Below are 13,177 nucleotides of genomic sequence, written 5' to 3'. Positions count from 1 at the left end.
TGGCCCTGAGGGAAGGGATGGGGCGGGACGAGAAGGCGGGTGGGGTCTGGGAGAGGCACGGAGCGGGGGTGTGGGCTGGGGCGTAGGCGGGGCCAGAGGGGCCTCGGAGGCTTCGGGGAGCGGAGCCTCAGGATGGGGAGGGCTATGGGCGGGATCAGAGAGTGGGCGAGGCCTCAGGACGGGGCGTGGGCGGAGTCTCGGGATGGGGCGGGGTGTGGGCGGGGCCTCAGGAAGGGGACATGAGCCGGGGCCTATGGGCGGGGCCTATGGGTGTGGGCGGGGGCGCGGGACTGAGATGTGGCTTCGGGATGGGGGTGTGGGCGGGGCCTGCTATGTGGCTGTGGCCTGGGAACGGCGGCGCGGCGCGTGGGCGGGGCCTCGGCCGTTGGCGGGACTACAGGATGTGGACAGGGTTCTAGGACGGGGCGGGGTGTGTGTGGGGTGGGGGGTATGGGCGGGGCCTCGGGACATAGACGGGGCCTCGGGACTGTGGGCGGGACCATAAGTGTGGGCGGGGACTGAGGTGTTTGCGGAGGTGCCGGTGGGGGCGGGGCTTCGAGACAGGGGCGTGGGCGGGACCACGAGGTGTGGGCGGGGCCTCAGGACGGGGTTTTGAGGCATGGGCGGGACCACGGGGTGTGGGCGGGGGTCTCGGGATGGGGCGGGGTGTGGTTGTGGGCGGGGTCTCGTATGAGGTGCAGGGCGTGGGGGCTGTGGGCAGGGCCTATTGATGTGGGCGGGGGCTTGTGGCTGTGGGCTGGGCCTTAGGAGAGGCCTCGATGCGTGGTTGTGGGCGGGGCCTCGAGGAGTGGGCGTGTCTCAGTGATGGGCGTGGTCTCCGGCCGCTGGCGGGGTCTAGTGGATGGGCGTGGTCTCTGGCCGTGGGCGGGGCCTCGGCACGGGCTGCGCCTCCTGGCGGCCGCAGCTGGCGGAGTCCCCGCTTGTGGCTGCGGGCAAAGAGTGGGGGGTGTCCCCGAGGGGCGGGATTGTGGCGTTTGCAGAGCTTCACCAGACCGTGCTTGGCTTCGAGCCTCCTGGCACAGCGGCTGCCCAGGCTCCCGGCTGCGTCTGGGGCTCGTTTGAAATCCCCGCTTTGTCCAGCCCCACGCTGGCTTTCCTGGTGTGCGTAGTGCCTGGTTTGTGCTGGTTTTTGATGGGGGAGGAAATCTGAATGGGCAGAGGCAGGTGTGTTTATTAACGGTGTGTTTCACCCTCAGACCGTGCCGCAAACACTTGCACCGGCGTGGAAAATGGAGGGTCGCGTGGCCCCTGGAAACCCTCAGCGCATGACTGTGGGGGGGCAAGACAGCGAGGCCTCAGAGGCCGACACCCCGTTCTGCAGCCTCCCTCCAAGCCTGCAGTGCCCAGCGTTTTGCTGCCTTGGCTTGTAACAGCACACCGATCCGAAGATAAAACTTCCCACTGTAGGCAAAAGATAGAGCAAGATCTAACATGCTAGCCTTGTGCCATCAGACAAATGGGTGAGCTGAAATGACACCGGAATATATATTAAGTCCTCTGTTGAAAGAATCTGCCAGTATAAAATTGAATTAAAAATTCTATATGACAAAAATATTTTTCTTGCTCAAAAAATAACTACTTCCCAGATGTCTAATACAGACCAAAATTAGCCAGCAAAAATAGCGCAGCTGAACCGCAAGGAAGGCTTGCACTGTTCCATAAGTATCTGAATCTTTAGCTACTAAAAAATTATGTGGTATGTTAAAAGTCAAAATGTAAAGAAAAATGAGCTTGAGTCTTTCTAATCCAGTTGTATGGCTTAATGTGTTGGGTACCTAAGCAACACAAGTGCCAACGGCATTTGCATAGGCGACGTAATCAAATAGCTGCACTCTAGCACCTGATAAAACAGTCTCTGTGAATGTGAGTGATTACCGAGTCACTGAAGATAAAGAATAATAGAAGCTGTTTGCTTTGAAAAGTAATTTGCTGGTGTTGTTACTCCTCAGTTATCAGCTGAGATTTATGAACTGCCAGGAAACCCCTTAGATTACTGTTTGTAAATCACTGGTTTAGTGGTCTCGGTAATCCAGTTTGGTTTAGTTTTCAAGCACTTTGGGAACTCCTTAATAAAATTTGTACACATATCACAGTTGATGCATATACCACTAAGTTCCTTTCTTTTTTTTTTGCCTTTAAAAGTCTGGAAGGCTCCTGTCAGTGAAAGGGGGGCACATGTAGTGTGTAGTCCCACGTGAAGTACACCTAACCCAAAAGTATTCACACAGTGTCTTGAGCTATATTGTATTCAATTAGCTATTCAGCTACCAAAATAAACTCTTCTAAAAACTTCATCTCAGTTGATCTTATATTTGTCAGAGACCTATTTCCTGAGAATCTATCTTTGTTTACAACAATGGAATTGAGTCAAATTGACCCCGGACTTTGGAACTAGTATTAAATATCATTAATAGGACGCTGATTTTTCTACTTGTTGCACTCGTTGTGATAAAGATTAGCCTTCTGTGTTTTTACTGGAGCTCAGCTAATTTAGTCTCATGTCATTTAAATAGTCTGAAACAAATAAAAGAGGCAAATATTTAAGGAAAGCTGAAATTCATTTCTTAGAAGTAAGAATCTCTGAAAAGTCTGAGAAAGGGCCCACATCAGTGCATCTTGAACTGCAGACCTGTGAGTTTTCATGTGCTGAATGCCAGACTTCTAGTAATAGTATCTTGTAGTATTTTTATAGGTTTTTTTAATGCACTATAAAAACATTCTACCATAAAAAAGTCCAGAGTTACAGACTGCTTTTCTAAGAGCTAGTAATTGTATTTTTATTTCCCTCAAACTACATAGTACAAATGGCATAGAGAAAGAATTTACTTTTTTTACAATTTTCAATTTACAATGGCATCCTCACTATAGCCCTACTGTCACCAAATATAACCCATTATAGTACAAATTAAAGAGGAAAAGTTGATGACAGACCAGCAGGCTGGTTGTAAGTAGGGGTGCTGGTGCTAGTGGGCAGCTCTAGACAACTTTAAGGTTCACTGTAGATTAACCCAAGGGTTAATCTAGTTCATAATAATAGTAATCATCATCTGTATTTACTCCAATGCTGGAGGCCTCGTTGGGTTTCATTTTCTTTTTATCCTCTTTGCCTCTTTCCATGGAAGACAAGTTATCTTCACACTGCTGCAGAATCTTTTTGGAAGACATCCAACTTTCCCCTCGGCTTTCTGCTGGTGCTGCACACTGCCCTCCTCTGACATCTGTTCCTTTGGCCATCAGTGCTCTTCTGGTTCTGAGAAGGTCACAGGTGCAGTTCCAAGGATTTCCATCTAAATACAGATGACGAAGACGAGGCAAATACTCTAAGACTTTGCGATCCAAGGCGGATATCTTGTTATTCCGTAAATTTAAAACTTGGAGAAGTTTTAAGTCCTTCAACTCTTGTTCTCCAACATCCTCTATGTCGTTTCCCTTTAGATCCAATCTAGCAAGGGTGTCTGGAAGTCTGAATAAAAATTAAACAACACAAAAGTGTTATGTTCAGCATATTAATTCTGTTTGTCTAACTAGTATTTGGTAGCGTGTATTTGCCCAGGCACATCTGATGGCACATCTGATGTATAAAAATAAAACTATCACTAAAAAAAAAAAGCAATCTTTGCAAAAAAAAGTTGTGGTCCTGAAGAGTTCCTGTTCTGGTTTTTTTTTGAGGTTACAGGAGTATTGTCTATATAAAGTAATAATATCATACTACACACTTGAACTCTTTTCCTAAATGATTGCAGTTCTGACCTGTACTGACTTTTGCAACTGAACTGAACAGCAGTCCTACTCTACTGTACTACGAAGAAAGTTATATGCTAAACTGAGTGTCAAGCCTAAAAATGCATTTTGTAGTCCTCAATGCCGTAAGTATGCCAACGACCAAATTATAGCACCATGAAAGGTCAAAGAGAGTGTACCTGCCCTGATGATCGAGACTGCCAAGCTGGCAACAACAGACAAGGAGAAGGATGAAGTACTAAACAACTTTTTTTCCTCAGTCTTCACTAGCAACCTCTCTTCCCTCACTTCTTAAGGGGGTGGGCTGCAAGATACAGACTGGGAGAACAAAGTCCCTCCTGCTGTAAGAGAAGATCCGGTTCACAACACCTGAGGAACCTGCATGCACACGTCCACGGGACTGGATGAGATGCATCCAACAGTTCTGAGGGAGTTGGCTGATGTAGTTGATAAGCCGCCCTCCATGACATTTGAAAAGTCATGGCAGCCAGGCAAAGTCCCTGGTGACTCGTAAAAAGGGAATCATTGCACCGATTTTTAAAAAGGGTAAAAAGGAGAATCCTGGGAACTACCGACCAGTCAGCCTCACCTTTGTGCCTGGAAAGATCATGAAACAAGTCCTCCTGGATGCTATGCTAAGGCACACGATTCAAGACAGCCAGTATGGCTTCACCAAGGGCAAGTCCTGCCTCACCAACCTAGTGGCCTTTGATGAGGAAGTGACTACATCAGTGGACAAAGGAAGAGCCATGGATGTCATCTATCTGGATTTCTGTATGGTCTTTGACATGGTCCCCCACAACATCCTTCTCTCTAAATTGGAGAGATGTGAATTTGATAGATGGACTATTTAGTGGATAAGAAATCAGTTGGATGGTCACACCCACTCAATGATCCAAGAAGTCTTTTCCAACCTAGTGATTCTCTGATTCTCATCACTTCCTGGAAGATTTTATGGAGTACAGGCTCTTCTCTACAAGTCCTGAAAATACTTGGACTTGTGGGTTATTTTCACAGAGTCATAGAATCACCAGGTTGGAAAAGACCTCCAGGATCATTGAGTCCAACCATTCCTGTCTGCCACTAAACCATGCGCCTGAGCATCTCATCTACCTGTCTTAAATACCTCCAGGGATGGTGACTCCACCACCTCCCTGGGCAGCCTCTGCCAGTGCCCAATGACCCTTTCTGTGAAAAATTTTTTCTGATGTCCAGTCTGAACCTCCCCTGGCGCAGCTTGAGGTCATTCCCCCTTGTCCTGTCCCCTGTAAGAGGCCAGCACCCCCTTCTCTACAACCTCCTTTCAGGTAGTTGTAGAGAGCAATAAGGTCTGCCCTCAGCCTCCTCTTCTCCAGGCTAAACAACCTCAGCTCTCTTAGCTGCTCCTCATAAGACTTGTTCTCCAGCCCCCTCACCAGCTTTGTTGCTCTTCTCTGGACACACTCCAGAGCCTCAACATCCCTCTTGTGGTGAGGGGCCCAGAACTGAACACAGTATTCGAGGTGCAGTCTCACCAGTGCCGAGTACAGGGGCAGAATAACCTCCCTGGACCTGCTGGTCACGCCGTTTCTGATACAAGCCAAGATGCCATTGGCCTTGGCACACTCGGCACACTGCTGGCTCATGTTCAGTTGGCTGTCAATGGAGACACCCAGGTCCTTCTCCTCCAGGCAGCTTTCTAGCCACTCTTCCCCTAGTCTGTAGCTGCACAGAGTTGTTGTGCCCCAAGTGCAGGACCTGGCATTTGGCCTTGTTAAACCTCATGCCACTGGTCTCAGCCCAGTGGTCCAGCCTGTTCAGATCCCTTTGCAGAGCCTCCCTACTCTCAAACAGATTGACACAGAGGCTTTCTTTCCTCTCACTGTGGCTGAATAACTGCTAAGACCCATTAACTATACTTTTTAGGCTTTGACACTGGTGACTGAATTCTCAGAAAACAGCCAGAAGTAATATTTCTATTTCTGCATATCCATGTGTACCTGGTGATCATCAGACAATTAAGTACATAAATTTTACATCTTATTATCTTTTTCCCTTCTTTTTTTTTTTATAGGCCCCCCTTGAAATCTGTATTCCTTGTTGGGCTGAAAGTAAAAATCCTCAATATCTCCTTAAAAGCTATACCGTTTAAAGGCTAATAGAGAAATCCTTTCTGTTAATTGCCTTGACTATGAAAGCTGTAAAATAAGATGGATTAGACAATACTGAACTACCTAAAATGCATTAAACATTCCTGTCAAGCTAAACTGAAATCAAATATTTATACACTGCTAAATCACTTTCTGATTATAAAGCTGCTGCCAAATAGATTGAAATACTAAAGGACCTGATGCTAAACAAATTGAAATTTTACTGCATTATTTATTTGGGCTACTTAAACCTGTCCAAGACATAAAAATAAAATTTAATAATGCACTTGGGTTTAAGAAGTTTGTGTTAATGGAATTACTTCACTATTTTTATGCCATGTTATTGCACAGCTTCTTGAAATAATAAAATTGCCACCTTATATCTGACCAGCCTCCATTTACCTTAACATACTATCTCTGATAAGGTCCGTGACAAACACTCAGATGAGTGTGAGAGAACCTGTAAGCAGGGCATTAATGAATGCAGTGTGCCCAAGGGATGTTTCTTCTGTGCTCCTTTGACTAGAATTGTGCTTATAGCTTTAAGCTGGAGAGCTTATGTGCATGCCAAATATCTCACAATGTGTGACTTAAATGAAACTGGGAATGCTAATATCCATTGAAAAAGCACAGTCTTTTTGACCAGACTCAGCTCCTCAATTCTTAATATTTTAACAATAATAAACTCAGTGTGGGTTGGCAGAAACACCAGCTTTTAAACTGCCATCTTTCCCTTTTATTGAATGCTCTATTATTTCTGTCTTATCGGGGAAGATAAATCTAAGTTGCAGTATGACTTCTCTAAAATCATTTGGTTATATTCTCCTAGCAGGTTCCTTTTATTCACATGCTAATTAAACAAGGTGGTCTCACTGGCAGGGGGAGATGTGAAATGAGTAGATACACTGGAGGCCACATGCGTATCAAGAACAGCTCTATTTCTGTGCTGAGACTGCTAACAAGAGTGCTAATTACTATCAGTGATGGCAATGGGTTTATGGTATGGACAGGCTTGTACCATGACTCGGTGTGAATACATTTTTTTTACCAGTTTGGCCCTCATTCTCGTAATATAAGGAAAGGAAGATGACACCAGGGAACTAGCTGCCCTCAGATTCACTTGCCTCAGTGGAATAGAAATGAGGAGATTCTGTTCCAGTGCCAGATTTGAAAGCTGTGCACACTGCTGAAGAGCTCCTGCCTCAAACATGCTAACAGCGTTGTTGTCAAGAAACAAGTGCTTGAGGTCTTGTAGTCCTTGGAATTCCTGTGCTGTCACCCTTTGGATCATGTTATTGCTGCAGTCGAGTTTCTGTAGTCTGCTGGGCAGCCTGTATGGCATAGTGTGAAGCCGGTTCTTAGAGACATCCAGTGTTGTTAAGTTAGGAAGGATCTGGGCTCCATCTATTGATGTTAGCTGATTTTCTGACAGGAAGAACTCAGATAGGTTTTCTAGGTGTTTCATGTCTCGAAGTCTTATTGTTTTAAGTTGGTTTTTCTCTAATTTTAGTGACAGCAGGGATTTAGGGAGGTCAAGAGGCACTTTTGTTAGAAAGTTGCCACTTAGACTGAGAAACTGTAGATTTTGGAAAGATGCAAAGAAGTTGGCTGGGAGTGAGTTCAGTTTATTATTAGCCATGCTCAGATACTTCAGCCTAGGAAGCTTAAGTGGTGCAGACACAGATTCTATGTTGTTGCCATCCAGAATCAGACTCCGTAAATTGCAAAGGGAAGAAAATGCACTCGGAGGCAGAGTGGCAATCAAGTTGTTCCGAATATCGAGCACCCTTAGTTTCATCAAGCCTTCAAAATCAGATGCATGCAGAGTGTTGATGGAGTTATCAGCGAGTTTTAAAATTTCAAGGCCAGATGGGAGGAAGGTGGGCATTTGCTTTAGCTGATTTTTGTAGAGTTCCAGGGACTTCAAGGTGCTCAGAGCTTTGAAAGTGTTGTTTTCTATTAATTCTGTGCCACTGCATGACAAGACCAGCTCTTCAAGGGCTGACATTCTCCTGAAGTCAGTAATCTTAAAGAGAAAAAACAATTCATGTGATAGTACAAAGTCTATTTATGTATCTCCCCATTGGTTACTTCTTCTGGATGCTCTGACAATTGCTAATATATATTAAGAATATATATATATATAGAATGATAAACTAAGAGAAATGGTAATGATAGAGATGTTACTATAGGTACCTGCGGTTTGCCAGTATTAACTTATATTTCTAAAATGTTGTTGTTTAAGTCCATATTGTGTCTGGTTTTGAGCAAACACAAATGCTTGAAGAAAGAATGGTCCTTTTATTTCTGCCTCCTGGGCAGTCTATATAAAATAGAGAGCTAATATCACCAGTGGCAGAAATCTCTGCAGAGGTGGTTGTTAATGTTCAGTGCACCAAATGGAGCTTGCTGGAGCAGTTTTGAGTTCATGATACAGCCATTTATATATACCAGCAGTAGTGTCACCGCGGCATATATTCCCCAGAGGAGGTATATATGGATATCATCACCTTTCTCTCTTATAAACTTTTGTCCAGAAACTAAAATTTGACACATTTAGCTCTTCTCTCCCCTCACTCTCTCTCCTTTTTGTTTTTTAAAGTAAAACCCTCACATATGAAGATGATGAAACCAAACATGTCAGATCAGCTTGGTCTGAAAATCTCCTCTGTGGAACAGATTGCTTTTACAGGAACTTAGTTTTTGTTAGTTGGTAATAAACAGATGCTTTGCAGTAGTAAATGGAACTTAGGTGTTGACTGTGACTATAATATGCAGAGGCATACTAATTGTTCCATTCTTTTTCTGCTTTGTTGGAACCTGCTTGTTTACAAAGCCTATTATCTTGTGTCTCAAGTTAAGAAGCAAACTTAAGTGAATATGGCAGTTTCCTCCAAGTTGAGATATTAGAAAGCTTACAATGAGGGTGAACCTGGGACTCCTCTGAGCACACCAGTTGATTTAACAGTAGTTTTCTGAAATTATCAGAGATGCTGCCCATTGACCTAGGTTCTTGATTTTTGAAAATTCATTTGTATGGGAATCACAGAAAGCTCAGAGCAAGATGAGCAGGTGTTGTGGGAAGAAGTGTTCTTATCCATTTTCCCTTCCCCTGTCCAATAAACATCTCACTGCAGGTCTCAGGAGTACCACATTAGTAAGAAATGTTAAAGTAATGCTATAGCCTTCATTCAGTTTCCCCTAGGGCTTAGCAGCTACCAGCACATTTTACTCTTACCAAGAGAAGCTATAAAGCATGTTCTACAGCATAACCCCTCATCCCAGTCAGGAATCCACGACAAGTGCTTTTGCATCACAGATAGTACTTGGCAGTAATTTTGTTCTGTGATTCTGATTGAATATATTTGGCTATCATACTTGTGTATGTGAAATCAGCTTATAAAGGTGACTGTTAAAAGATTCCTTCCAGCTTAATTTATCCAACTTCTGCATGTTTTGGGGTTGTATCACTTTATCATAGCTACATACTCTGCATTTTAACTTCTGTTAAAATCAGATCCCACACAGCCATGAAACAAGAGTCAGATTTCGTTAGCTGTCATTACCTTCTGATTATATTTATTCTGTCTCACAAAATCACGTCCAAGCATTGCAAGATGTAGTTAGTGAGGAAGTATGGATATGATGGAATGTCTGTTTCTGCAGGTTTCCCCATGAGTTATGTTTAAGTTTAATGGGGGAATGTACCTCAACAAAAAAAACTTACATACTCAACAGTAAATAACACAGTTGTCCTTTTTTTTCTATATACGCTTTTTTAATATATATAAATTGTATATAGCCAGTAGAGAATTACATGGCCAGTTTTAGTCATGATTGGAAGGCTAATCTTGCAAAGTTTTGTCATGAGAAGTCCCACAGTAATGAACTGTGTTGCTCAAGAGCAGAAAAGATTAGTCATATGTAGGTGAAAAAGCAGTCTTAGGGAAATCGAAACAAATGTGAGCGTTTGCAAGTTCAACAGAGTTTCTCCTGTAGGTTCAAAAGCAATAGTTCCTGCTTTTCCCCAGCTGATTGCTGTGTGTTTCCAAGAGGCTTAATTTTCATCTTATTAAGTGGCAGAGAGCTATGTGAAGGTCACTGTACAGACATTCATTCTGTAATGATATTAGACTTCTTAGTGTGGATTATTATAATTTCTATTTTCCACCTATTTGGTATGCTTTGCTAGGCCTCGTGACTGTGCTGATTTGAGATTTCAACATTTATCAATGCTGTTACAAACCACCCAGTCTTTCTACCCTGAATCAAGACATATTTGAAAGCCTATTTGCTTTCTTTTTGCTCTGAAATTATGTTTTATTCTCTAACTGGACTGTCTGTAAAGTAATACTAATATAGTTTTAAATTTTAAAAAAATACATTTTAAAAAGTAGATCTCCTGAAAATAGATTTAAGATACTGTTATTTTAATAGAAAAAAATTAATAATTTTGTCATTTTTAATTACTTTTTTTTAGCATTTACGGTTTTTGTGAACCTGAATTTGTTATAAGCAGTTTCTTAAACTGGTTCCCTAATTTGGGGACCAGATAAACAATTTTCTTTTAGCAGATATAATGTCATGTATTAATATAGTTAGAAATGTAGTAAATCTTAAAGTAAGAGTAAACAGGCTATAGTTGATCTTGAAGAGGAGGCAGAAATTATTGAAAAAAATGATGCTAAAATTAATCTAGTTTTGTTATTACTAAGTCTGTTTTACAAACTGCAGTTTGTAAAAGTACCAAAAGCAAAAATCCGAGCCAGTGTTTTCAATGATGATCAACCCTGTCAGTCAGAACAAACACAAAGTTGATCTGGGTGAAAAAGAGCTACTTTTTTTCTTGTTTTTCTTCAAAACATACTGTATTTAGCACAAAAATAAAGCATATCTTATTATCTTTTTAATTTCTTCACAATTCTAATAATAACCAATGCAAAGTAATGTCCAAACCCAACTGATGCTCAGTTTGAAACAGTGTTTATTCTTCTGAGGTGGCGAATTGCCAAACCATAGTATACGTGAATGCTTACACACAGAAGACTCTTGGGGGTCAGTTGTGGGAAGTCTGGGTTTCCATTCAACTTCTTGTTAAAAATAGATTATTTTCTCTAAGATTATGTATTTATCATGTCAAGACCTCAGAAACATAATTCGTTGCATGGAAATAAAAGTGAAAAATATATTCACAGACCCAGTCTAATCTTAAGGAAAGAAATGACATAACTACAGGCAGACAGCGTGTAGTAGAAGTAAAGCATACTTATTGCTCAGTTGAATTAATGTATAAGGTGAAAAGCTCTCTCCTTAGATGGTTTCATGCACCATTTGTTCTGAACAGTCATAAAACATTCATTTCAGTGCTCCATTCACTTATCCACATTTAAATGCTTTATAACACTTCACTTTTGCTCTAGTCAGAACCTAAGCCCACTTCACCAGCAACTGATGAGTCGCTGACAGCTATGGGCAACCTGCCTAAAAAGCAAAAATGGCTCATCTTCCTCATCTTCAAAAGAGGGGTTTTTTTTTCCCCATCGTAAAAAAAGATATTTCCTAAGAAATAGTTCAGTGTCAGATATTTTGCTTAACTAGAACACATCAATATAGCTAAATAACACCAATTAATTTTGACTCTTGTAGGCATGGGAGCTAAAACAAGAAACTCAGAGATACTAGTAATGGCTAAAAGAAAAGTAAATTACAAGGTAAATTGTAACATTACTATCTCTCAATGAGCAACAGGTAAAAAAGATGCTGTAAGATGCCTTCTAGCCTATTTCGTTCAATCCCATGTGCAAAATCAAAGATGCGCGTCAGAGCAGTTAAAGTTATATTCTTTCAAAGACAACAGGCATACTTAAAAGCAAATGTATCTCTTTTGAACTGAATATTTCTTATTATTTGTAGTAAATTACTATGCAGCAAGCATGTGCAATACAGGTGGTTGTACTTCCCTTGTGTCTGTTTGTAGAAGCTGAATTTATCGACAAAAATATATTTTGGGGTAGGAAACAGAGGAGCACTGTTCTAGAGTAGTGCAAACTGGGCATAAACAGATCATGTCTTTGATAATGTGATCCAGTGATACCCCCAAAAACCCAGAAGAAACTTCTTATAATAACACAAATAGCTGGCAGGTTCAGTTAGAAGCTGCTGTTGTTTTTATGGGTTATTAGATAGACCTAGTGCTGCTTTTAGAAACACCTCATGCTTTGCCTTAGACTCTTATTTATTTACTTCCTCTGCCATCTCTAATAGAGTTTATACCTGACGCTTGCAACTCCAGAGACAGAAGAGAACTCCAATTTAATTCACTAGGGAAATAATTCTAGCACCTTTCCATTTACTGTGAAAAAGTTTTACATTGTATCAAAAGTAGCAAAAGCTTTTAACAAGTTAAAAAATTACTCTGGAAGTCAATGTTATTTGACCATATGAAAAACAAGTCAATATTTAGGTTGTACTTGTAAATTACTGGTTTTTGAGTTGCATACAAAGTATAATTGTGGCAGCATGAACCAGTGCTCAGAGACTGCAGGATAATGAAAACACTATAGGAATATATTTACATATAATTTAAAAGTAAGTAAAAATAAAACCAGAGCTGGCAGCATTTCACCAGTTTTTAGAACATGGAATAAGGTTCTCCCTTCACTTGAAAGCCACAACCATCTGGGAAGCCCAGCTTTCAGTTACATCACACTACAGAAAGTATTGGATTTTTTCCTACCTGGAGTTGTTTAATTTTGCTGTGACTGATGTAGAGTTTCCTGGTAGTAAAAGGAATCTCTCTGGGGATCTCCGTAGTTCTGTAGCATTGCACTGACTGGGCAGGATCACAGCTGCATCTTCTTGGGCAAGTAGTACTAAATCCACTGTGAAAAGAAAAGACGATGACTAAAAGGTGAGATAAATACATCTTCCAGAACAGGAGCTCTGAAATTGTTTCAGCAACGTACACCTTGAATTAAGCACCAAAGTCCTTTTATACCATGAAATCTGATAAAAGGATATTATGACTGTGTATTTTATCCCAGTGAAAAAACAGGAAAAACAATACCGTAATTTGCTTGGGTTAAAATGTTGGCAGGCATTACAAAGAGTGAGAAACTTAAACAGTGATAAGGCGCCTTTACATTTGTAGGTATGTGAAATTAGTGTTATTTATTACCTGACATCTAATCTGCAAACATCCATATTATCTCCAGTTTCCTAGTTTTGTTAAATGTGACACTACAGAATTAGTGGAGAAAAGATAAAGAGCTGTTTTATAGTGGGGC

The 13,177-nt window shown here is 41.7% G+C and overlaps 1 protein-coding gene across 1 annotated transcript; it reads right to left on the bottom strand.

The window, feature by feature from the left end:
• Positions 1 to 3,036: 3,036 nt before the first annotated feature.
• On the bottom strand, positions 3,037 to 12,816 carry LOC104060461 (nephrocan). Its single transcript, XM_009562260.2, has 3 exons — positions 12,628 to 12,816; positions 7,016 to 7,917; positions 3,037 to 3,484 (listed from the first exon to the last, which is right to left on the bottom strand). Exons 1-3 carry the CDS (start codon positions 12,814 to 12,816, stop codon positions 3,037 to 3,039), a joined length of 1,539 nt encoding a protein of 512 aa, XP_009560555.2.
• Between the last annotated feature and the right edge of the window lie 361 nt (positions 12,817 to 13,177).

Source organism: Cuculus canorus, chromosome 3 (assembly GCF_017976375.1).
Source record: "Cuculus canorus isolate bCucCan1 chromosome 3, bCucCan1.pri, whole genome shotgun sequence".
In the NCBI taxonomy this organism is placed as follows: domain Eukaryota; kingdom Metazoa; phylum Chordata; class Aves; order Cuculiformes; family Cuculidae; genus Cuculus; species Cuculus canorus.
The sequence above is the reverse complement of the archived record's forward strand: the minus strand, read 5'-3'. Positions and strand labels throughout refer to the sequence as shown.